Raw genomic sequence first — 27,373 nt, 5'->3', positions numbered from 1 at the left:
CCCTGTCCCCCTGCACTGCCCCGTGCACAACTTTCTTCACTATCAACATCACACACCACAGTGGTATACATTTGATTTTTATATACTTTTCTGTTTAAGTATTTATTTCACAATTCTTTTTTTGAGTAGAAAACTGAACAGTGGCTAACAGATGGCCTAGCCAGGCAGTAAGTCATTTGGGGATGATTGGTTTTTCCTTATAAAAAATTAAATCAGGGGCCGCCCTCATGGCCTAGTGGTTAAGTTCAGTGCACTCTGCTTTGGCGGCCCAGGTTTGGTTCCTGGGCATGGACCTACACAACTCATCAGTGGCCATGTTGTGATGGTGACCCACATACAAAATAGAGGAAGATTGGCACAGATGTTAGCTCAGGGCGAATCTTCCTCAGCAAAAAAAAAAAAAGAAAGAAAAGAAAAAAAAATGTAAATCATATTCCTACTTCACAACATACAAAAAAAATAAACATCCAATAGGAGGGAAAACAGATTTAAAACTTTTAAGAGAAAATATAGGAAAACATTTTTGTGACCTTACATTACAGAATGTTTCTTAAACAAGACACAAAAATTAAAATCATAAAAGATTGATAAATTTGACTATGTAAAAACTTAAAACTTAGAATACATATAATAGATAAAGGATTAGAATATAGACTATATAAAAAGGTACAAATCATTAAAAACTCACTATAAAACTAAAGGTACACAAAAGCAATTCAGAGAAGAGTAAACAGTTAAAAAATGTGTTCAACTTCGGTATTAATCAGGAAAATGCAAAATAAAATAACAATGAGATCATGTTTCAATCATTAGATTGATAATAATGTAATGGAGACCATGTGAAGAAATGGAAATTCATTATTAGTGGAAATATAAATTGGTGCAGTCTTTTTGGAAAACAATCACATTATCTAGGAAAATTAAAAATTAAAATTGAAAGTATTTTCACTTCTAAGCATATAAACTAGAGGAAGTTCTCAAGATTGGGTAAGAATATTTGTTGTGTCATTTATATGTATTTGTAATAGTGGAAATAGTTAACCGCCTAAATGTTTTCAAGACTAGGTAAACTAATGTATCATATCCATTAAATGGATAAAGGTGAATAAAAAAGTAAAACTACATTTATAGTTTTTCTCCAGCCATTAACTTGGATTACTCTGATTGTAGGTTAAGTAAGTACAGTATTATATGTCTTTTCAGCTCTCTGTCAACAGACTTGCTAATTTACATTTGTGGAATTTTTTCCCAAGTGATCATCATTAGTGATATTTCCCCAAATTTAGGATTTTGTTTCCTAGATGTTGACGTCACTGAATCTACTAGGAGAAAATAGTAGCGTTCAAAGTTGTTTTGCTTCTTATCTGTTTTTTTTTTTTTACAGGACTAATCTTTCAAGTCAAACCCCCTCTGCCAAAAGAAGTTTGGGATTTCTTCCTCAACCAGCTCCTCTTTCTGTTAAAAAACTGAGGTATAACCAGGATTACACTGGCTGGAACAAACCAAGAGTACCCCTTTCCTCTCACCAACAGCAGCAGCTGCAGGGGTAGGTAAATTCTTTTGTTTTGCTTTCTTTTTATAAAGTGGTTCAACTGAAGTATGTTTTGCTTGGTGTGAAAAAATGATGAAAGGAGTCATATTAATTATAGTTCTAAAATACTTGCTCACTTATTAAAGATTTATCACATCTATAAAAATGTTAAGTCCATTATCTGGTCTTCAGTTTTTGAACTTGAAAATATATCTGTATAAAAAATATTCATCATAAAGCAGAAAATGTGTATTCTTCAATCCCATACACTTCATCCTACTCCTGAGATACTTCACCATTAAGTTTTATTTATATCCTCCCCATCTCCTTCATGGTTATATTTTTGTTAAACACACAAAAATGAGATTATAGTATAATAACTGTAGTAATAATAGTAGCAGTCTTACCTAAAGTGTTTATGTGCCAGACACTTTGTGCTCCGTGTTTAAATGGATTTTTTTCTTTAAATCCTCACAGCAGCTCTGTGAGCTAGATGTATTAAAAATCTGCTTTTGTGGATGAAGTAACTAAGGCTTAGAGAAGTTAATTAACTTGCTCAAGGTGACACAGTTAATAGTGTAGAAGTAGTAAAATCTAGGCAGTTGGAGTCTATTTGCATTCTTTTTTTTTCCTCCAGTTTTACATTGGAGTTTTATTCAGTCCAGTGACATTGTTTGACATAAGTAGGTACAACATAAAGGGAAAACATCCACCAAACATTTTGAAGCTTTCGCAAGTTCATTTTCTCCCTTTAAATATTGTGTTTGGCTTCCTTTAAACATCAAACACTTGAAACAATTGTTTAATATTAAGTAAATAACACTAGGATAGAAGCCTGATGCCTTCTAAAATAATGTCCATAAGAAAATATATATGGATTTTTATTCCTTTCAGGCAAATTTCAAAAACTTTTCATTTTATGCTTTTTAAAAATCATTAGTTATCTTACAATCTACTTGCATTCGTAACCACTGTGCTATATTACTTCTCTGTTCCCTGATGTTTTACACTCTAGATTAATTGTGGGCATCCTCGTATATTAACACATAACCTTCAACCATGTTAGTGTGCATTTAGATTTCCCTCTTTTCCAATTACAGTCCAGGCTAGAATGAACATTCCTATATGTTTTTAGTATTTGTTGGAACTTTTCTGTAGGATAAATTCTTGGCAGTGAAATTGTTAAGACTAAGGAAGGCACTTTGAAATTTTGATTACTCTTGCCACATTGCTCTTTCAAAACCTACCAGCTTGTTTTTAATCTCACTCAAATTACTGCTTTTCTACTAGTTTTAAGATTATCTTTTTACTTGAATGAGTGGTGTCTGCCAATTTGATTTATCCAAAGGAGTTTATATACTTCATATCTTAGCAGAAAACAACATAAAATTTGCATTGAAAACATTTCACTTGCTTCTCTGCTTACCTATTCTTTTCTCTGAGCCTCTTCTGTTCTGTCGTGTGAAATGTTTACCTTCCAGTTTAATTCTTAATTTCCTTTGTTCTTCATTCTGATTGGTCTGCCAAAATTATCATCTTGCTCTCCCCTTACTGGACAGCATTCTTATATTAGTCTTATCTATCCCATTTTGTGATCATTTTTCATCCAGATCTCATCTCTATCTGCCTTGACCTTATTTGTCTCATTTTCTTGTTGCCTTCTCTTGTGTATTTTATAGTCTACTTGTGCTCTCTGTCATCACCTCCTTCAGAGTCCTTTGACATCTTCGTAAGTTACTCACCCTTGGTGCTCCAGGCTCCCTGTCTACCTCCAGTGTTTCTTTAATTTCTGTATAGTACCTGTACCCATCTCTAGAAATAACAACTTTCCTTTTTTCAGACTTCTTCCAGGAATTAGAGTGTAGTATTTCAAGTAGGCTAAGTTTTCAGGATTAAGGACTTGTTAAAACAAAACAAAACAAAAACTGTAGAAAACTGCCAGATGTAGAGGATAATGGAGCCTACCTAATTTCAGTATTCCTCAGAAATCCTCCAAAAATCATATAATGAATGAGGAGTACAAAGAAAAGCAAAAATAACCTTTAGCATTACTAGGAGACAATACCATCACCTTTAAACTAGCTTCTAAAAGGAGAAGCAAACCAAATTCCAGCAGTGTTCATGTTTCCCACCACTTTACGCCTGTGGGTGCTGCGTAAGAGAGTCCATGAAAAAGAATATATAGGAGTAGAAGACACTTAGATGAAACACAGAAAAAAAATCACTCTCAGACAGCGAAATTCAAATACTAAGTACCAAAATACTGAATATAGGTCTGGATCTTGGTAGTTTGCAGCATTGGTTACAGGGAAGGGGCTTGAAACTAAGTGGTATCAGAAGTTAACAGTCTCAAAGAAGCATTACTTGTAGGGGAAGAGTCAGCCAAATCTGGAGACTTGGTTAGAAACAAAAGAAAAAAATGAGAGGACAGTTAAAGCTTGTGCTGAAATAAAAGGTAAACAAGACATGCCAATCTCTCCTTCTCTGCCACCACCACTACCACATCCCTTTAAAAAAACTGCACTTTAGTAAACTAACAGAAGAGGATGTGCTTAAATTAGGAACCCTATCCACAAAATGAAATCTAGAAAAGCAGGCTTCTATACAAAACTATAAGAAAAAACCAGAAAACATGAATCAAAATATTTAAGCTACTAAAAATTCTGCCATTGAAACCATGAACTGTAAGAAAACTGTTACATAGCACTGAATTCTGAATTAAATATTCTCAAACAAGCATTTGAAGATAGGAGAAAAGCACCATGAATCAGGAATTCAAACTAAGACTCAAAATGGACAAGCAGGGAGAAATGACAGTTACTTGAACTCAGAAAAGATAGAGAAGGAGAAAGATAACACCATGTCAAAAGTTAAGTGTAAATTAAAGGTATCCAAGTAAATTCAAATGAAAATTTAATAAGGAGCTTTGAAGGACAACAGAAAACAGCCAAAGGGAGAAAAAAAGAGATAAAAATATAAATGGTCAAAGAGAATGTGATTGAACTGGAAAACTGGGAAGTAAGTTCTCATATTGCGTATAATTAGAGTCCCTGAAGAAAAAAATCAAAACAGTGTAACAGAAGTAGTATTTAAAACTGTAACCTAAGAAAACTTTTCAGAAATAAAATTATTGAATCTGTACATTGAAAGAGCTCTCCCAGGTACATGGAAAATTAAATAATCAAGGCATATCTTAGTACAACTATCAGACTTTAAAAATAAGGAAAAGTCTTCAGTGCCTTGAGTCAAAAAGATGAAATAATTTACAAGGGTAAGAGAAGTAGACTAACACCAGACATCTCAAAGTCACCACTCAAAGCAAGACAACAAAAGAACATTATATTCAAGAAACTCGATGAAGGAAAAGTGAACAACGATTTTATGCCAATCCAAGCTGTCAAGTATGCAGAACTTCACAATAAGTTCTGAAGTGGAAGAACTCAGAATACTATACACATGTGCTCTTCCTGAGGACTCCAAGAGTACGAGCTTCATCCAACCAAGAGGTAAGGAGGGAGACATTGACAAAAGATAGAGGGTGAACATTTCATATATTCAGTCGTGGAGCTAAGACTAAAACAATGGAGGGAACACATGTAGAAGGATGATATATAAACATTTTGTCTTGTGACAAAGGAGTATGATTGCAACTAAAAGAAAATGGAAAGAGGAAAGTAGAATAAGATAATTGTGTCATAAACGATAGGTGTGAGTCAAAGGATGCCATTTAAAATGGACAGCCTAGATAATAAAAAAAGCTTAGGAATCAAGGGTTAAGGGTACTGTAAAAAAGTTAAATACAGATATAACCACCAAAACAAAAATACAAGCCTTCTTAAAACCAAAAGAAATATTTCTAAAACACACGGATAGATAAGTAAAATTATAGTATAACATGACAGAGTTGGGTCCAAATATATCAGTCACACTAAGAAATGTGAATGGGCTAATACATTTAATAAAAGAATATTTTCAAATTGGCTCAAAAAGTGAAACCCAGCTCTGATACATACTAAAAATACACCTGGAACAGTGATTTAAGTTTTAAAATAAGGAAGGAAGAGAAGTTTAGCAGTCTAATGGAAACAATAAGAAAGCAGGGATTGCAGTCCTCACACCCAATAAAGTAGAATATGTAAGGACATAAAGATCTAAACAACATAATCAGGTAGATCTACAGATATATATTAAATGCTATACTCTGATAATAGAGGATATGCCTACTTTTCAAGTACATATGGAATATTCACAAAAATTAATCATGTATTAGGGCACAAAGGAAAAATTAGTAGGCCCTATAAAGAACAAATAGTACAGTCAGCATCTTTTGATCACACTGAGATAAAACTAGAAATCAAACATAAAACTATCACAAAGGTACCTTCTAACTAGAAATTCTAAAAACCATATTAACGATCCCTTGAGTCAAACACAAATTACAGATGTTCTGAAGATGAATGATAATGAAAACACTGTATGTCAGTATGTATGGGATACATTTAAAGCAGTGATCAGAGGAAAATTCATAGTCCTGACCACCTAAATCAGTAGAAATGAAAATAAATGAATTGCAAACTAAAAACTAAAAAAAAAACAAAAATAGAACAAAGTAAACCAAAAAAAAGCAAAAGCAAGAAAATAATGATAAAAGTTAGAATTGCATGAAATAGAGAACTGAAAAACAGATCATATTAACAAATCAAAGTATGGATATTTGAAAAAGTTAAGATAGATAAATCACTACCTTTTAATCAAGATAAAAAGGAAAAGGAACACAAATATACAGAATAAGATGACCAGGGAGAAATAATTATTAGTATAGAGGAAATTTCTGAAATCATTTGAGAATATTTTGTACTTCTCTAATCAAAAAGAATTAGAGAACTTAGATGAAATGGACATAATTATTTTGGAAAATGTACTTCACTGAAATTGATCCCAGTAGAGGTTTAAAAAAAAAAAGATTTAGACCAGTTTCTGTAGAAGAAAAAAGAAGTCTGTCAAGGAGCTCCCACACAAAAAATGCACTGGGCCCAAGTGATTTCACGGGAGAATTCTATTAAATCTTCAGAGACCAGAAAATCCCAATGCCATGCAAATTGTTTTAGAGCATAGAAAATGATGGAAAACTTCTAATACTTACTTTTTAATTAAAAAAAAACTTTTTTTAATGAGGTAGGATTGACACATCACAGTATATTAGTTTCAGGTATACAGCATAATGATTCAATATTTGTATATATTGCAAAATGATCACCACAATAAGTCTACTTAACATCTATCACCATGCATAGGTACAAAGTTTTTTTTTTTTTCTTATGATGAGAACTTTTAAGATTTACTCTCTTAACGACTTTCAAATATGCAGTGCAATATTATTAACTATAGTCACCATGCTGTAAGTTACATCCCTATGACTTATTTATCTTATAACTGGAAGTTTGTACCTTTTGACTGCCTTCACCCATTTTGCTCATCCCCAACACCCTGCCTCTGGCAATCACCAATTTGTTCTCTGTATCTATGAGTCTGTGGTTTTTTGTGGGTTGTTTTGCTTTGTTTTTTCTGGGTTCTTTTTTAGATTCTACATATAAATGAGATCATATGGTATTTGTCTTTCTCTGTCTAACTTATTTCACTTAGCTTAATGCTCTCAAGGTCCATCCTTGTTGTTATAAATGGCAAGATTTCCTTGTTCTTTATGGCTGAATAATATTCCAGTGTGTGTGTGTATGTGTCTCTGTCTTTGTGTCTGTATACATATATCACATTTTCTTTATCCATTCATCCATTGATGGACGCTCAGGTTGTTTCCATATCTTGGCTGTTATAAATCATGCTACAGTGAACATGGGGGCATATCTCTTTTCAAGTTTAGCGTTTTCATTTTCTTTAGCTAAATACTGAGAAGTGGAATTGCTGGATCATATGGTAGTTCTGTTTTTAATTTTTTGAGGAACCTAGTTTATTTTTGTTTTCCGTAGTGGCTGCACCAATTTGTAGTCTCACCAACAATGCACAAGGGTTCCCTTTTTTTCATATCCTTGCCAACACTTGTTATTTCTTGTCTTTTTGATAATAGCCATTCTAAGAGGTGTGAGGTGATACCTCATTGTGGTTTTGATTTGATGATTGATTTTTTCATGTACCTGTTGGCCATCTGTATGTCTTTTTTGGGAAAATGTCTATTCAGATCCTCTGCCCATTTTTCAATCCAATTGTTTGGGTTTTTTTGCTATTGAATTGTATGAGTTATGTATTTTGAATATTAACCCTTTGTTAAATGTTTTATTGCAAATTTCTTTTCCCATTCAGTAGGTTGTCTTTTCATTTGGATGTTTCCCTTTGCTGTGCAGAGAGGCTCTTTGATTTGGTGTAGTCCCGCTTGTTTGTTTTTGCTTTCCAGTACTTAATTTTTTTTTTTTTTTTTTTTTGTGAGAAAGATCAGCCCTGAGCTAACATCCATGCCAATCCTCCTCTTTTGGCTGAGGAGGACTGGCCCTGGGCTAACATCTGTGCCCATCTTCCTCCACTTTTTTATATGGGACGCTGCCACAGCATGGCCTGACAAGCAGTGCATCAGTGTGTGCCCGGGATCCAAACCCAGGCCGGCCCCTCCAATACTTAATTTTAATGAAATAAGTGTAAAACTGTTCAAGTAGCAAAAAAAAAAAAAAAGTTACAAACCAGTATCAGTTATGAACATTGATGCAAGAAATCCTAAGTCAAATATTAGTGAAAACACTTCAGTACCACATTAAGAAAATGATATACTATGGCCAAATGGGTGTATACCAGGATTGCAAGGATAGTTCAGTATTGGGAAATCTGTTAATACAATTCATTGTATTAATAGGTCTAAGGAGAAAATAAGATGATTTTCTTCATTGATAATGAAAAAAACCATTTGACAAAATTCAATGCCCATTTCTGAAAAAAATGCTTGAGAACATAGGAATCAGTGGATACTTCTTTAACTTGATTAAGTATATACCTGAGTCCTAAAACCAGCATGTTACTTAAGGTCATGAAAAAGTCAAGGAGGCCTGCTATCTTTACTTCTATTTAACCTTGTATTGGAGGTATTAATCAATGCAGTTAGACAAGAGAAAGAAAGTAGAGGCATAAGAATTGGAAACAAAGGACGTGGACACCCTAGTGAATCAATGATGAAACTAACTCAAACAATTAAAAGTATTTAGCCAGACAGCAGGATTGAAATTAACATATGAAACAACTTGTGTGTTAATACAAATAACCAGTTGGAAGATACAATGAAAAAAACCCTTTTACAGTAGCAACAAAAAAGATAAAACACAGAGGAATAAACTTAAGAAGATTTATTTAAAACCAAATGAAGAAAACTCCTCCAGAAAGATACAAAGTAAACTTAACTACATGGAAAACATCCATTGTTCTTGGTTAAGACATCTTAGGATGGTCAAGAGCTAGTTCTTCCTAAAATAATTTGTAAGTTCTTCCTAAAATAATTTGTAAGTTTAAGGTGATCCCAATAAAAATACCAATAAGCTTTTTTATGAAGGTAGTCTAATTGATATATTCCTGTGGAAAAATATACCTAGAAGAATAGCTGGAAAAATACTGGAAAGATAGCTAGGAGGAGAGAATAGCTCTCTCAGTACTTAAAAATGTTATAAAGTCAGTGTAATTAAACTAACTTGTACTGATGCATGAAGAGACAGATCAGTGGAATAGAATAAAAGTCCAGATTACAGGGACAAAGAAGGATTTTTTTAATAAATAGAGTTGGGATAACTGTATAGCCATTTTGAAAAAGATATAATTAGATTCATCGCTCAACTGTACACAAGAATAAATTCCAAATTAATCCATTAGAGTCTTAACTGTAAAAAATGAAACTCTTCGAATACCAGAAGAAATTGGGAGTGAATTTCTCTATAACCTTCATGTGGGGAAAGGCTCTGTAACTATGACTCAAACTCAGAGTTCAATAAAAGTTTGGAATGATCAGTTTGCCTACATAAAAATTAGATTTTTCATGGCCAGAAACATAAAGGTAAATTGGGAGCAAATATTTGCAATATATATCATAAATAAAGTGCTAATATCTCTAATATACAAAAAACTTTAAAAAGCAAAGGGGGAAGAAGACATGAGTAAATGGCGGAGCTCCAAGGGCCCATCCCTTCATAGAAATGTTGCCAAATCAAGCAAAACTATCAGAATCAACTTTGTCAGAAACTCTGGAAAACAAAGGTTTACAGCAATCAAGCAAACACTGAATCAAGAAAAAAACAATTTAAAAATGATAGGAAATTAGGACATTGAAAAACTCCTGTGTATACTAGGGAATTTTGAAAAACGTGCATGCCCAGGGCTCATGCTCAGAAAAGACCTAAGACCTCCAGCTTTCACTTCTGGCTGATCTGTAGGCTCAGTGCAAGCAGGAAGTGAAGGCTAAGGCAGAGTTATAAATGGCCCAGATAGGCACTCAAGCAGTATCCCAGCACAAAGCCAATCTATAAAGACTGGGGAAAGTTTTTTTCTTGTTGTACTGCTACTGCTTTCTTCCTCTTTCTTCTTCCTCCTCTCCTTTCTCTCTCTCCTCCTGGTATTCTAGGAAATCTCTCAAAACATTAGCTAAACAAGAACAGAAAGAACAGAGACTTCAGAGACCACACATGATGAAGAATAAAGACTTGACAAAAAGAGTTTAGAAAACAGACTAAACAAACAGCTACAGCAAGCAACAAAAACAAATCCTGAGGAGGGAGAAGAGTCTGATTTCATAGTTACCATGTTATAATATTAAAACTGTCCAGCTTTCAACATGAAACTTAACATGCAAAGAAACAAGAAAGTATAGCCCATTGGTAGAAGAAATTAACAGAAACTGTTCCTGAGGAAACGTAGACATTGGACTTCATAGACAAAATTTTTACATCAACTGGAGGGAGAAATACAGTTGTAAAATAATAGTTGGAGACATCAGTACTCCACTTTCAATAATGGATAGAATATATGGACAGAAAAATCAAAAAGGAAATACAGGACTTGACCAACACTAGAAACTACCTAGACCCATCAGACATATATAGAGCGCTCCACTCAAAAAAAACAGAATACACATTCTTCTCAAATGCACATGAAACATTCTCCAGTAGAGACCATATGTTAAGCCACAAATAAATCTTGATAAATTTTAAGAGATTGGAATCATATAAAGTATCTTCTGCAGCCACAATAGACTGAAGCTAGAAATCAGTAACAGATGGAAAACTGGAAATATGTGGAAATTAAACAACCAACGAGTCAAAGAAGGAATCACAAGGGAAATTAAAAAATACTTAGAGACAAAGGAAGGCTCAAGCAGCACACCAAAACTAATAGGATGAAGCAAAAACAGTATTCAGAGGGAAATTTATAGCAGTAAAATGCCTACATGAAAAAAGAAGCCTTGATGAGGATATGGAGAAATTAGAACCCTTGTACATTGCTGGTGGGCACGTAGAAAGCTGCTATGGAAAAGCAGTATGGCAGTTCCTCAAAGAATTAAGAGTAGAATTACCATATAATCCAGCAAGTCTGCTTCTGGGTATATATCCAAAACAACTGAGGGCAGTGACTTGACCAGATATTTGTACACCCGTGTTTATAGGAGCATTATTCACAATAGTCAAAAGGTGGAAGCAGCCCAAGTGTCCATCAATGGATGAGTGGATAAACAAAATGTGTTATATATACGTACAATAGAATACTATTCAGCCTTAAATGGGAAGGAAATTTTGACTCATACTACAACATGGATGAATCTTGAAGACATTATGCTAAGTGAAATAAACCAGTCACCAAAGGACAAATACTGTATGATTCCACTTATATGAGTTACCTAGAGTAGTCAAAGTCAGAGTCAGAATGGTGGTTGCCAGGGAGAGAGGGATGGGGAAATACTGTTTAAGGGGTACAGAGTTTCTGTTTGGGCAGATGGAAGAATTCTGAAGATGGATAGTGGTGATAGTTGCACAACAGTGTGAATGTACTTAATGCCTTTTAGCTGTACACTTAAAAAATGGTTATTTGGTAAATTTTGTGTTACGTGTATTTTACCGTGATTAAAAAAATGACCTCAAATTAATAACCTAACTTTACACCTTAAAGAACTAGAAAAGAAGAGCAAACTAAACCCAAAGTTAGGAGAGGAAGAAAATAATAAAAATGAGAGCAGAGTTAAAGAAAAAAAATAGAGAATAGAAAAATAATAGAGAAAATAAACAACACCAAAAGTTGATTCTTTGAAAAGATCAACAAAATTGACAAACCTTTAGCTAAACTGTTCAAAAAAAGACGACTCAAATAACTAAAATCAGAAACAAAAGTGAATACATTACTACCAACCTTACCAAAATAAAAAAGATTATAAGAGAATACTATGGTTAGTGGTACACCAACTAATTAGATGACTAGATGAAGTGGAAAAATTCCTAGAAACAATGGAGAATTGTGCAGCTGTGAAAAAGAAAATGTAAAAAAGTATAGAGAAGTTATATGAAATCAAAACCAAAGTGAGATGCCACTTTACACCCGCTAGTATAGCTATAATTTAAAACAAATCAAACCTGAAAATAACAAAGGATATGTTGGTAAGTGAAAAAACCAAATTGCTAAAGAGTATGTTTAGTATACTGCCTTTTGCGTAGGAAAGAGGAGAAATAAGAAAACATACATATATTTGCTTTTTCGTATATATATAAAATATTTTAAATATTATATAAAATATAACTTATATTTTATGAAGTATATAAATATATTTTATTTTAAATTATAATGTATATAATAAAATTTATATAAAATATATAGATACTTCATTTTTGACATTTTATGTTGCTGTGTCTTCGAGTTCACTGATATTTCTTCGGTGTTTAATCTGCTGTTAATCACATTAAATAAAACTTTCAAATATTATGTTTTTCATATCTGGAAGTTTAATTTGAGACTTTTTAATATCTTCCGTTTCTTTCTTCATTATATTTATGTTTTCCTTCACATCCATGATTATATGAAGGATATTTATAATAACTTTTTTTTTTTAATTAATTAATTTATTTTTTCCCCCAAAGCCACAGTAGATAGTTGTACGTCATATAGCTGCACATCCTTCTAGTTGCTGTACGTGGGACGCGGCCTCAGCATGGCTGGAGAAGCGGTGCGCGCCCGGGATCCGAACCCGGGCCGCCAGCGGCAGAGCGCGCGCACTTAACCACTAAGCCACCGGGCCGGCCCTATAATAACTTTTAATATCCTTGTCTGCAGTTGAGTTTGATTGTTTTGAGACCTGTGTTTAAGCTCTTTGGGGTCAGATTTAGAGTAGCTTTTATTCTAAGGATAATTTAGTTCCTTTCCTAAGACATGGCCCGTCTGGGGTCTCCACTAACGCCCCATGAATTCATCTAGGTTTCTGCACTCTGATTGGTGGGAACTCAAACAATTTTAGGTCCTCCATGAGCTCTGGGGATTGTTCGGCTAATGAAAACTCCCCAGTGATCATTCTTTTCCTGAAGTTCTTCATGCCTGGAGTCAGGGGTTTCACCTTAAGCATGTGCAGGTTGGTATTCAGCCGAATACTCAAGCAGACTCCCGTGCAGCTTCTGGAGCCCTTCCTTTGCACCACTCCCTTCTTTTGCGTACTCTGTCCTAGAAATCTTAGCAACCTCAGCCTCTCAAACTCTAGTTTCTTTCAACTCAACGTAGCAAGATTTCTGGGCTCTGTTGGGGTACCGCTTCCTGGGCTGCAGTTCACAAATTGCCTCCAGGCTGAAACCTTGCACGATGGTGGTACTCACACTGTTTGTTTCCCTTAAGGATCGCAGTCCTGTGCTGCCTGTTGTCCAATCTTTTGTCCAGTTTTTTTCATTGTTTATGGCGGTAGGGTAATTCCAGACCCTGATACTTTATTATCGTCTGAAATGGAAGTTCTGAGGGGTGTTCAAAATTGACATCATAAATGAGCAGCCCAGGATATCATGTGCCTCTGGATGGCCTTGAAAGGACACAGGATCACTATGTGCTCTTCCAGCCTGCGCTGAATCTCATCATGAGGAAATAGCAAACCCAATATGAGGAACTTTCCATTACAAACCAGGGATGGAGGGGACTGTATTCTTCACAAATGTCAGTGTCGAGAAAGAGAAAGCTGAATAATTATTCCAGATTAAAGAAAACTAAAGACACATGAAAACTAAATGGATTATGTATCCTGGACTGAATCTTGTGTTTAGGGAGAAAAAAATGCTATAAAGAACATTATTGGGTAAATTAACAAAATTGGATTAAAGAAAGTATATTAGATAATAGTATATTAGCATTAAATTTTATACTGCTGGTAACTGTACTCTGCTTATAAGAGAATGTTCTTCTTATGAAATACACCCTGAAGTATTTAGAGCTAAAGGGATCTATGCAACTTACTCTCAGATGGTTCAGAAAAATATATGTATATGGAGAGAGAGGGGTATTAAATGATAAAGCACATAGTACAAAAGGTTAACAGTTGGTGAATCTGGGTAAAGAATATTATTATTGTGCAACTTTTCTGAAAGTTTGAGAATATTTTCAAATAAAAATTTTAAAAAAAATATGTGCTTTGGAAAAAATGTTTGACAGTACCCATTAAAGTTAAACATACATATATTCTATGACCCAGCGTTTCTACTTCTGGGCATATTCTTAAGAGAAATGAGTAAGTTATAGCTCAATAAAGAAATTAAAATTATATAAGAACAAATAGCTCTTTGGATAAGTACCCAGTCCTTTTAAGCATTCATTTGAAATGTGTAACTTTCCTTGAGATGAAACTAAGTTGTTAGAATGTTGTAATGCGCTGGTTCTCAAAGTGTGGTCCCCAGTCCAGCAGCATCAGTGTCAACTGGGATCCTGTTAGAAATGCATGTATTTTTAGCTTCTCTGTCTGGACCACTGAATCAGAAACTCTGGAGTTGGGGCCCAGCAATATGTATTTTAACAAGCCCTCCAGGTGATTCTCATGCATGCAATAGTGGAGAACCCCTGTTCTAGTGAACGTACTGCAGGAACTACTGTTGTCTTCAAAAGTACTATTTCTTTCATTTACAGCTTCTCCAATTTGGGAAATACCTGCTATATGAATGCTATTTTACAGTCTCTATTTTCACTCCAGTCATTTGCAAATGACTTACTTAAGCAAGGTATCCCATGGAAGAAAATTCCACTCAATGCACTTATCAGGTAATTGTTATGTACTTATTGAGTAAGTAACAATTTCACCTTATTGATTATAGAATAATGGACTTTTAGACACTTAAAATTTTGTGCCGCTGTTAACAGTCTTTAAAATATCATGCCATCCAAGTGTTTTCTAAAACGTGCTAAACTTGTCCCTTTTGTTTTACCAGACGCTTTGCACACTTGCTTGTTAAAAAAGATATCTGTAATTCAGAGACGAAAAAAGATTTACTCAAGAAGGTTAAAAATGCCATTTCAGCTACAGCAGAACGATTCTCTGGTTATATGCAGAATGTGAGTACTGATTGCTTTTAAACACTTTAGAGATAGGGGAAATTGAAATGATTTTAGCATGTTAAACTGATTTTTATTTTAAAATGAGATTTGTGTATGTGTGTTCATCACAGGTTGAAAAACCTGAGCACTTCTGGTGAGGTTCAGTATGATGCTTCTGTGTATTTTATCATATTTTAATAATGCAGATGTGGTTTGCCAGTGTAGGAACTTGGACTAGTTTAGCTATAAAAGGTATTTTAGAAAAATTAACCTTTTTTTAAAAACAAAGCAAGCAGTGATTCATTTATTTGTTTATGCTAATCCAACTAATAGTTAAGAATATAAAATCCGTCACTTGTTCTTATTCGCAAAGTATGTACCCCAAACTTGTTAGAGTAAATCTGATCCTTTTCACGTATGTTATTGACTTCCAAGTGCTTTAGTTGTATAAATCAGTGTTAATAAGCTATTACTGGGACAAGAAGTGTTTGTTTTGATCTGATTAAGGATATTTTGCCTTCTTAGGATGCTCATGAATTTTTAAGTCAGTGCTTAGACCAGCTGAAAGAGGATATGGAAAAATTAAATAAAACTTGGAAGACTGAACCTGTTCCTGGAGAAGAAAGTTCACCAGATATTTCAGCCACTAGAGTATACACTTGCCCTGTTATTACTAATTTGGAGTTTGAGGTTCAGCATTCCATCATCTGTAAAGCGTAAGTAGTCTCTAAGAAACTTTTCCTTTGTAAATCTTTTTGGCAAGTGATTAAAACTGTTCTAGAAGGTTTTAATTATTATCTCATTTTCCTTTATGTCAGTGAGAAACATAAATATAAACATCTTTTTTCAGTGTCTTGATCGTCTATAAAAATGCTTGGTGGGGTGAGAACTAAGGAGAACTTAAATATTTTGTCATATGCTTTAGTGCTGACTAAACAGTTAATTTTGTTCTACTTTGTGTGTGTGTGTAATCATTGTGTGGAATATTTATTTATTTGTTTATTTATTTACTGAGGAAGATCAGCCCTGAGCTAACATCCATGCCAATCCTCCTCTTTTTGCTGAGGAAGACCGGCTCTGAGCTAACATCTATTGCCAATCCTCCTCCTTTTTTTCTTTTCCCCCAAAGCCCCAGTAGATAGTTGTATGTCATAGTTGCACATCCTTCTAATTGCTGTATGTGGGACGTGGCCTCAGCATGGCCGGAGAAGCGGTGCGTCGGTGCACGCCCGGGATCCGAACCCGGGGCGCCAGTAGCAGAGCGCGTGCACTTAACTGCTAAGCCACAGGGTCGGCCCTGGAATTTTCTTTAGAAATACTCAACACCCATATATTGGCTCTCCATTCTGTCTTCCATATATCTGTTTTTCTTAAGCTGCTCAAAATGATAGTGTTTACTGAGGTCTCTTCCAGCTATAACATTCTAGTATTTTTGACTAGAATTTTGAACATTCATGTGGACACTGTAAAGATGGTAGTTTTGTATCGTTCGTCTGTGATGTTTCTTACCTTCATGATTTCTTCAGTCTTTTTTTCACCTCAGTGGATACATAATTTTTAAAGAAAAAGTCAGTCTTACAAATACAGTTCATCTCCTTATAAAAGCTAGAGAGCCCATCAACAGTTAATAATATGATAGACAGTCATCTTTCCCTTTCTTCTAATTAATGCACTTTCCAAACAAAATTTAAGTCAGAAAGAGAAAGTGTTTTGTTGTTGTTGTTGTTGTTGTGAGGAAGATCAGCCCTGAGCTAACATCCAATGCGAATCCTCCTCTTTTTTGCTGAGGAAGATTGGCCCTGAGCTAACATCCGTGCCCATCTTCCTCTACTTTATATGGGACGCCACCACAGCATGGCTCGACAAGCAGTGCCTCGGTGTGCGCCCAGGATCGGAACCTGCGAACCCTGGGCCGCCGAAGCAGAGCGCTGCACTTAACCACTTGCGCCACTGGGCAAGCCCCGAGAAGTAAAGTTTTTCATTGTTAGTGTTTCATTTAATTGTGAGGGTGCCAACCAAATTTCTTTCTTGTTTTTTTTTTTTTTTATATTTTTATTTATTTATTTATTTATCTATCTTGTGAGGAAGATCAGCCCTGAGCTAACATCCATGCTAATCCTCCTCTTTTTGCTGAGGAAGACCGGCTCTGAGCTAAAGCCCCAGTAGATAGCTGTATGTCATAGTTGCACATCCTTCTAGTTGCTGTATGTGGGACGCGGCCTCAGCATGGCCGGAGAAGCAGTGCGTCAGTGCACGCCCGGGATCCGAACCCGGGCCGCCAGCAGCAGAGCATGCGCACTTAACCACTAAGCCACGGGGCCGGCCCCCAAATTTCTTTTGATAGGAAAATTTCAGCTGCCACTGATAGAAATGGCCACAGGCAGCACAGGAAGAAAGAAGGCCGCTTCAAAGCAGTGGCTGCCTGCCGCACTGTGCCAACAGCACCATCAGACACTCCAGCTGTGCAGCACCCAGATGTTGGGTGTGCAGTTGAGGTGTGCGCACCAGTGCATGAAGTCACGTGGCTCACAGGATGTAGGGCACCAGGCGGCCAGGCTAAACAGTGGCCTAAGTGCGGAGGCAACAAGGTTCTGTGGGGCAGCAGTAACTACCTCCTTGAAGGTCTTGCCTTAGTTGCTTTATTAGTAATTTTCTTTAAGACAGTTCTTTAAACATGAAATAATTTCTGGCTGAAGGAAGATTCCATACACCTTACCCTTCAGTTTGTAATTTTCCACGTTTAGCCTCTGTCCCATCTGGCTGTAGATTTGGCTAGTTTGCCACATGTACTTATTTTTTACAAGTTATAGTTTAAATTGACTGGTTTTCAGTTATTACAAGGTATTTCAATATATTAATAATAAATTCTCAAATATGAAGAATTCTTATGAATTCTCCAAAGAACATAAACTATCTATAACTACGTACTTAATATTCCCCATAAAACCTCCTTCTGCAGTCTTCCCTGAGTAATGACCGTTCCACACTTAGAGTTTATCAGTCCAAAATGTGTATTTCTTAACTTTCCTCTTTCTCTTACAACCCTGCATCTCATATGTCAGCAGATCCTTTCAGCTCCTCTTCAGAATACATCCAGAATCTATCCCGGGTGCGCACCGATGCACTGCTTCTCCGGCCATGCTGAGGCCGCGTCCCACATACAGCAACTAGAAGGATGTGCAGCTATGACATACAACTATCTACTGGGGCTTTGGGGTGAAAAATAAATAAATAAAATTATAAAAAAAAAAAAAAGAATACATCCAGAATCTGACCTCTTTACCACCTCCACTGTCACCACTTGGGTCCAAGCCACTCTCATCTCTTGCCTGGATTCTAAACTGGTCTCTGTGTTTCTGCCCTTGTCTCTCTGTAGTCTGTTTTAAACACATTAGCCAAAGTGGTCCATTTAAAAAGGAAGTTAGGGGGCCAGGCCTGGTGGCGCAAACGGTTAAGTGTGCGCGCTCCGCTGAAACAGCCCAGGGTTAGCTGGTTCGGATCCCAGGTGCGTGCTGACGCACTGCTTGGCAAGCCATGCTGTGGTGGCGTCCCATATAAAGTGGAGGAAGATGGGCGTGGATGTTAGCCCAGGGCCAGTCTTCCTCAGCAAAAAGAGGAGGATTGGCAGATGTTAGCTCAGGGCTGATCTTCCTCACAAAAATAAATAAATAAATAAAAAGGAAGTTAGTTCATGTCAGCCCTCTGCTCATAACCTTAAGGGTTTTATTTTAAAGTAAAAGCTGAAATCCTCACTCTGATGTACCAAATCCTGTCTCATCTGCCTTTCAGTAACCCCTTTCCCCTAATTAACTCTGTTGCATACAAACTAGCTTCCTTGCTTTTTCTCAAAAATACCAGCATTCTGGTACCTCAGGGTCTTTTCACTTACTGTTTCCTCATTCTCAAATTCTCTTTCCCCATACCTTCACATAACTAGTGCCCTCACTCCTCTTTACATAAATCCACTTGTTCAGTGAGGCATTTTCTTGCTACCCTGTCTAAACTTCTAACCTACCCTGATCTTTCACTTCCCTCTTCTCTACTTTGTTTTTCTTCCTTAGCATTTACCACTATCTAACATACTATATATATATATTTATATATTTATTTGTTTTTGTTTATTTTTTTGCTGAGGAAGATTCGCCCTGAGCTAACATCTGTTGCCAATCTTCCTCTTTTTTTTTTTTTATGTGAGCCGCTGCCAGCATGGCCACTGATGAGTGGTATAGGTCTGAGCTCAGGAACCGAACCCAGTCCACCGAAGCAGACTGTACCGAACTTAACCACTAGGCCATTGGGACTGGCCCTATGTATTTTACATATATATTTTTTATTGTTTCTCTCCTCCAGTATAATGAAAGCTTCACGAAGGGAGGTATTTTTGTCTTGGTTTGTTCACTGCTACACCCCCAGTACCTAGAACAGTTCTGGCATATAGGAGGCATATTCAGTGATGCATAACAAATTGCCCCAAATTTAATAGCTTAAAACAACATCCACTTAATAACTCAGACTTCTGTAGATCAGAAGTCTAGGCAAAGTGTGGCTGAGTTCTCTGCTCAGGGTATCAAAAGGCTGTCATCAAGGTGTTGTCTGGCTATGTTCTCACCTGGAGTCTAGGATCCCCTTCTAAGCTCGTTAAGTTTGTTGGCAGAATTTAGTTCCTTACCATTGTAGTACTGAGGTGCGTCCCCATTTTCTTGCTGGCTGGTGGGTGGGACCGCTCGTTTCCTGATGGCTGCCTGTAGTTTCTTGCCCTGTAGTCTCCAGGGGCAGTTCACAGCTGTGGTGTTTGCTCTCTCCAGGCCAGCAGTACATCTTTCTGACTTCTAATCCCAGACTTCCTCTGTTTGAGACCTCCAGACCCAGATTTAAGGAGTTCCTGTGATTAGGCCTGACTAATCACTAATCCTTTTTGATTAACTCAATGTTAAGATTAGTTACATTAATTATATCTGCAAAATCCCTTTTGCCATGTAAAGTAACATCATCGTGGGCGTGATAGCTCATCACAGTAACAAGTTCTCCCATGCTTCAAGTGGGTGGAATTATCAAAGGGCACAGGTCATCTTAGAATTCTGCCTATTAGAGAGGCACTCAATAAATATTTGCTGAATGAATCACAGATATATTCTTATGGTCCCCAGTCTTCAACTTATGGCAGTAGATAACTGGAACAGGATATTGACTATTACTAAAAATGCTGATATGCAAGCAAAGTGAAAAATAGTCAACTAAAACTATTTAAAAGAAATCAGTTTGCTTCCAGGTAAATTGAATGTGGTGTTTTGATCTCTGTGCCCATTTTTTAAAATTCTATAAAAATATATTCAGTGACCAAACAATTCTGCTACCTCACAAAAGTGCCTACATATGTTCACCAAGAACACATAAACAATTTTCAAAGCAGCGTTGTTCATATATTAAAAACTAGAAACAGTCCAAATGTCCATCAATAGTAATATAGAAAAATTGTGGCGTGCTCAAACAGATCAATACTAGACGACAATGAAAATGGTCATATGCATATGGAAAATCCATGTGCAGCAAGCATGGGTGAATCTTACAATCATGTTGAATAGAAGAGACTAGTTAAAAGAAAACATACCGTGTGGTTCCATTTATATAAGGTTCAAAAACAGGCAAAACTCAACTATTGTGTTGGAAGTCAGGATAATAGCTACCTTTTGGGAGAAAGAAAGGGATAGTGATTGGGAAGAAGCACGTGGGGAGGCTTCCAGGGAGTTCGTGGTGTTGTGTTTCTTGATTTGAGTGAGACAGTTCATCAAGCTGTCTAACTTGGACTAGTTCACTTTTCTATGTGTATGTTATACTTTAGTTTTTTTAAGTTTCGGAGTTTTTTTTTTTTTGAAAATATAAAACCTTAAAATTTAGCATTTTAAGAAAGTACTTAAACACTTGCAATTGAGGTTTTACCTGTAATGATTTAAAAAGAGTTAAAGTAAGCATGAGAAGAGTCTTTTTTTTTTTTAACAACAGCAGAAGCAGCTAGTTTTTTTTATTTTTATTTATTTGTTTATTTATTTTCCCCCCAAAGCCCCAGTAGATAGTTGTATGTCATAGCTGCACATCCTTCTAGTTGCTGTATGTGGGACGCGGCCTCAGCATGGCCGGAGAAGCGCTGCATCGGTGCACACCCGGGATCCAAACCCGGGGCGCCAGCAGCGGAGTGCGCGCACTCAACCGCTAAGCCACGGGGCCGGCCCGAAGAAAAGTCTCCAATATTGTATATTTATCATGCCTAGTCATAGTCTGTCAGTACCTGATAAGTTCTCTGGGGGAACAGTGTTTCTGAAGTATATTTGTATTTATTTTGTATTGCACAGTTAGGCTTCTAAATGCTTCCATTTGTCTTCTTTTATACAGATGTGGAGAGATTATTCCCAAAAGAGAACAGTTTAATGACCTCTCCATCGACCTTCCTCGAAGGAAAAAGCCACTCCCTCCTCGTTCAATTCAAGATTCCCTTGATCTTTTCTTTAGGGTAAGTAATATCTTTTGGTATTTTCACATAACTAAATTTTATATATCATAGATAATTTGAAGTTGATTTCTTTAAGGTAAAGTTCAATAAAATTACTTGCCGGGGAAAAAAGTGAGAAATATTTATAAATAATATTTATTTTTAAAAGGTTGATAAATCTAGTTAACTCATTGAAGAAGAAAATTGATTGCTTAAGTAGATTATGCATTTAACTCAATAGCAAGTGTTATAGACAACCTTAGAAGCAGTTACTTGTAAACAAATATTAATTTGAAGAGTATGATGTGAGATACGCTACAATTTGGTAATGTGAATTAAAATTGGAGACACTATATAAGTTGATATACTAAAATCTGAGGAATAAAAAAAATACTCTGTTTTTCCTTAGGTTGTATGTACCCTGTTAGAAACAAAATGGAAGAGTCATGTTTAGCCAAAGCTGTAGATAAACATTTGTGTCTGTGATATACTGTTATAGATAGAAAGTTTCTGGGGCATAATTGGATTTGCTGCGTAGCAGCCCTTATAGCTGATGGAAATTTGTCAGGGTCACCCTTTGTCTCTATAATAGTGGTTCTTGCTTTGTTGTAGCAAATGGGCAGGGTTGTCTTCCCAAGGCTTAAAAATAAGTTCTATTCTTTAAATGATGAATGTTCAGCTCCACCCAAAGTTAAATACTCTGCTTTTCTTTTTGTTTTAATCATTCCGTACTATTCCTGTTATTGTAGAATTTGAAGCTTTTCCTATGTATCTTTACTCTCATTTTTTAAGGATTTCTTGTTTCAGTTTTCTCTAGGTAATGATATCCACCCCAAACTTTGGTCCTTTTAGAGCAGTTGTTCTTAGTGGGCTGTCACCAGAAGATTGAGTTCCATTATAAGAAAGGGGTAGAGTTACACCTAACAGACCAGGAACTCCGCCTAACCTAAAGGTGATCTTATCTCTGCTATGGCCAAATGTTAAAATCTGGATATACTTTTGGCAGTGGTTCTTGTGTATCCATGGGGAAAAGGTTGAGAATCTGCTACTATAAAGTCTAGTTACTATCATAAATTGAGATATTTCCTTGGTAAAAAAGGAAATTAGGAATTCTGAAATAGGGCATGATATTATAAAATAACTATATTTGAGGATTAGGTCTAATTTAGTAAGGCTTATGACTCTAGATACAGAATTTAAACTGGTCGGAGTTGTCATTCCACTGAACTAGTATGACTAGGGAAGATTATTAGCATTTAATGGGGTAATGCTTGTTCAGCTTCATCCTTCTTTATTTTTCCCTCTTGTCTTTTTACAGGCAGAAGAACTTGAGTATTCCTGTGAGAAGTGTGGTGGGAAGTGTGCTCTTGTCAGGCACAAGTTCAACAGGCTACCCAGGTAAAATTAATTGCTCTTCAATTTTTCTTCTTTAAAGTACTTACAAATATTACTGAGTAAGTGAGGCTTACCAAAATGGGTTGATAAAGAAGGTCAGCAAAGCTGGGATATGAAGAGGGTAGAGGGTGGAAAGCTAGAACGCTCTTGCGTAAGAAAGGAAAAGGATTTGGAATGCTGAAGAGGAGAAGGAACTTGAGAGTCCCAAGAAGATGGCAACAAGAGGATGTGGCTGGGGAGACTTTGGAATAATGATAGGGACTTGGCTAGTAGATTTTTAATTCAGTGATGTGTAACATTCAGTTATAATTTGTTGTCCTGTATTGTGCTGTAGTCTCCCTCTCTCATCCCAGTAAAAATCTGCTACACACACGTACACAGGTGTGCCTGAAAATAAAATAGGAAGAGTAATTTTCTGCAATTTGTGCATTCCTTTACTCAGAGGATCTTATAAGTTGGTGAGTGTCCTATAATCATAAGAATTCTGAATTAGGAATGAAATTAACTTATATTGTATTAGCTCTGTATAAACAAATGTAAAACCAAACTAGTTAGAAAAATTATGATGTCATTATAGGGCAGCTTTTAGTTCTTTCCAAGAATAGATCTCAACCACAAGCAAGGTTATTATTAACATTAAGTATTTATGCGGCACTTTGCCTGCAGAGTGCTTTACTTTTTTTTATTAGCTTCCATTTTCTATGAGTAATTGCAGAGTTTCTGGAATCTTGCCCTTAGAGACTAATTCTTTTACATTCCATTAACTACACCTTTCTAGAAAATGAATTTCTTTTAAAGAAATGACTTTCTAAATCATAGCCATATTATGTTGATCGTGGCCTGTGTTTTTGCTTAAGAGACTTGTTCTTTCCTAATTGTTTTGAAGCAGGAGGGTGGTGGGAACAAATCTGAAGGCCAAGGCTTGATTGTTACCAGCTGTCATTAACTGAGGAGACCAGTGTACAACTGAAAATACATGTTTGACCTGGCAAGCTGATGTCTGTTCCCCTTCCCGTTGTCTAGCTATTTGGTCTTTCAAGTGGGAAAAAAAAAATAGAGAAATTTTTCTCCTTGGTTTTCTTTTTTTTTTTTTTCTGGTAGGTCACTTGTGTTAAAGGTTAATTTATTCAAAATTTACGTGAAATAGAAGCCTTCGTATCATAAATCGTAATTTTTAGACTTGCTCTGTTTTTGTTCATTTCCATATTAAAGCCATTCTACTTTTATTCTTGAAGGACCTGGTATCTTTATCAGATCTGTTCATTTTTAGTCCACTTCATCTTTATAGATTGGTGATTTTGACTATCATCTGTCTGTTTGAGGGTACCTTTTATTTTGGTAGGATTATTTGAAAATTTAGTCAAAATATTTGACATTAGTTTTAGTTTTTTCACATCAACTGGATCCTTGTGTTCTCTCAAGTTGTTATGAATTTGAAGGTTATGGATTCTAGCATACTTTTTAAAGAGAAATAGAATTGATAACTTCAGTTTACAAATTTTTGAGTTTGTGACTTCTGTGATAAAGGTATACACGGTAAGAAAGGAAACAGTTTTCCATAAATTAGACATTATTTTTGCCTAGAATTGAGGTTTATTCCCATCTCTGAAAGTGGTCTTGTGGGCTGTGGAATAAATATATTTAGTCCCTCTGGCAGAGATTATGTTCTGTATCGAAGGTGAAAAGATTGCCACAGTAGTAACTAAAAAGAAGGTTTTTATAGAGCTAAAAGCCTTTTCGGACCCACAAACCAGATTTGGCATGTAAATTTTGTAGAACTTTTTTCTAAGCGGAGAAATTTTTCTGTTTCTCTCTTAGCTTTCTCCAGAGCAAGTTCTACTGAAATAAAAATAGTTCTTGTCGAAAATCATCTTTTTTTTTTTTTTTTTGTGAGGAAGATCAGCCCTGGGCTAACATCCATGCCAATCCTCCTCTTTTTGCTGAGGAAGACCAGCCCTGAGCTAACATCTATTGCCAGTCCTCCTTTTTTACCCTTTTTCTCCCCAAAGCCCCAGTAGGTAGTTGTATGTCATAGTTGCACATCCTTCTAGTTGCTGTATGTGGGACACGGCTTCAGCGTGGCCGGACAAGCAGTGTGTTGGTGCGCACCCGGGATCTGAACCTGGGCCACCAGTAGCGGAGCGCGCACACTTAACCACTAAGCCATGGGGCAGGCCTGAAAATCATCTTGAAAAAATTAATGTTCACCATCAAACATAATGCCTGTTTAACACTTTAATTAAATTATTGCTAGTGCTTATATAACACCTATTTTTTTTGTAAACTATGTGACATGGAAGTAAATAATTTAAGGATTTAACCCAGTATCAATATCAGGATTTAAAAATTTAGTGCTCTTGTATGATGTGTTTTATTTGGTGGGGTTTTTTCCTAGGAATATTATAAGTATTTTACCCAAACCTCACTAATCCAGCCAATGCCCGTGTTTTATTTGTATTCTTAGTATCTAGCACAGTGCCTAGCACATGGCAGGTATTCAGTAAATGTTCTTCGAAGGATCTTTAGTTTGGCCAAATGTGTTCTTTATATCAAAAGCTGTCTAACCTGGTTAGTTACAGTGATCTCTTTTCACCTCTAAGAGAGCTACCTCTACGGTGTATGAACTAGTAATGTCATCACCCACCTCCTGTTTTGCAGGATCCTCATTCTTCATTTGAAACGGTATAGCTTCAATGTCGCTCTATCGCTGAACAACAAGATTGGGCAGCAAGTCATCATTCCAAGATACCTGACCCTGTCATCTCATTGCACTGAAAATACAAAACCACCCTTCACCCTTGGTTGGAGTGCACATATGGCAATGTAAGTCCTTGAGAGAGAGTTTCTTTACCTTCCTTTTTGAAGTAGAAAGGCTTTAGTATCTCATCAAAAGAATGAGTGAACTGAATAACATGACTCCCAGGTAAAATCAGACCAAGAAGGAGATTTTAATTTTGCTTTATTTTGCGATTTTGTGTTAAATTACTGCCTGATTGAAGTAATTGAATTAAATGCTTAAACAAAATTCTTCCAAGTACATTAATTGCCTTTCATAATAAGTTACCTTATTAGGGAGTGCTCTTACTCTTTTAGATCACTAGAAGGCAGTTTGATATATTTTGGAAGTATAAACCAAATTTGCATGATCATAAAAGTCACCTGAACACTAAAAATACCAATTCCTGTGTTCTTTCCCTAGAAGTTCTATTTCAGTAGATCTGAGATAAGGATTGGGGATCGATATTTTTAACAAATGCCTTTGCTGACTCTTTGGGATATGCAAATTTGAGAAACACTATACTACGTGTTATACAAATAGATTGTGTCTTCATAAATGTGTTATCACCAATGTAAGTGAAGAACTTCAGTGACTCTTAGAAGTTTTTTCATGAGAACAGAAATAACCTTTATCTTTGATTTTGCTCATCATGTATCTTGGGGAAACTGTAGGACTTCTCTGAGTGTTGCTCTTTCTTCTGCATACTTGCATTACTTTGGAGCCATAAATTGCAGTTCGTTTTTATACTTGAACACTAGTTTGGTAGAATCTTGAGGTTCTGGGACTTTAGAGGTGAAAGGGATTTTAGAGATATTGTCTGAATTCTTAATTTTACAGAAGAGATCCAAGGAGATTAGGTGATTTTCTTTTTTTTTTTTTTTTTTGTGAGGAGATCAGCCCTGTGCTAACATCTGCCAATCCTCCTCTTTTTTTGCTGAGGAAGACTGGCCCTGGGCTAACATCCGTGCCCATCTTCCTCCACTTTATGTGGGACGCCACCACAGCATGGCTTGCCAAGCAGTGTGTCGGTGCGCGCCCGGGATCCAAACCGGCAAACCCCATGCCCCCGCAGCAGAGTGCGCGCACTTAACCGCTTGCGCCACTGGGCCGGCCCCTGGGTGACTTTCTTAAGGCCATACAGTTAGTAGCTGGAAGAGCCAGGTCTCTTGGCTAAAGTGGAATAAAAGACATTTCAGAAAGTGAATGAATATTTGCTAACATAATCAGTTTTGTAAAATGTATGTCACCTTGGATTAATAATTGAAATATAGGGCCGGCCCCGTGGCTTAGTGGTTAAGTGCGCGTGCTCCGCTGCCGGCGGCCCGGGTTCGGATCCCGGGCGTGCACCGACGCACTGCTTCTGCGGCCATGCTGAGGCCGCGTCCCACATACAGCAACTAGAAGGATGTGCAGCTATGACATACAACTATCTACTGGGGCTTTGGGGGAAAAATAAATAAATAAAAATTAAAAAAAAACAAAAAAAACATAATTGAAATATATACTACATCATACAAGTTTACACTAATGGCCTCAGTGGGTCTTCTAATAAAGACAGACATGTTCCCAGAGAGTCTTAGTGTTTCTAGGTTTTCTCTTATGGCCTTTGTTTGGAGTAGATGTTTTTGCTTGACGCAAACTGCTGTCGGCTGGTAGAGCTGTTGCTCTC

The 27,373-nt window shown here is 36.3% G+C and overlaps 1 protein-coding gene across 9 annotated transcripts in view; it reads left to right on the top strand.

Annotated features, from left to right (window-relative positions):
* USP37 (ubiquitin specific peptidase 37) overlaps positions 1-27,373 on the top strand; it is an 89,770-nt gene that overhangs the window by 30,972 nt on the left and 31,425 nt on the right. For 8 of the 9 annotated variants that reach the window (XM_058532986.1, XM_058532985.1, XM_058532988.1 and 5 more), the window contains 7 exons: positions 1,385-1,546; positions 14,642-14,773; positions 14,941-15,064; positions 15,572-15,762; positions 21,434-21,551; positions 22,849-22,928; positions 25,584-25,748. In XM_058532986.1, coding sequence (XP_058388969.1) covers positions 1,385-1,546; positions 14,642-14,773; positions 14,941-15,064; positions 15,572-15,762; positions 21,434-21,551; positions 22,849-22,928; positions 25,584-25,748 — 972 coding nt within the window. The remainder of the gene's footprint in view (positions 1-1,384; positions 1,547-14,641; positions 14,774-14,940; positions 15,065-15,571; positions 15,763-21,433; positions 21,552-22,848; positions 22,929-25,583; positions 25,749-27,373) is intronic. The other variant, XM_058532989.1, reaches the window with a different exon arrangement.

The sequence above is a fragment of the Diceros bicornis genome, chromosome 37 (assembly GCF_020826845.1).
Source record: "Diceros bicornis minor isolate mBicDic1 chromosome 37, mDicBic1.mat.cur, whole genome shotgun sequence".
NCBI classification, from domain to species: Eukaryota; Metazoa; Chordata; class Mammalia; order Perissodactyla; family Rhinocerotidae; genus Diceros; species Diceros bicornis.
This window is presented reverse-complemented; position numbering and strand designations above follow the sequence as displayed.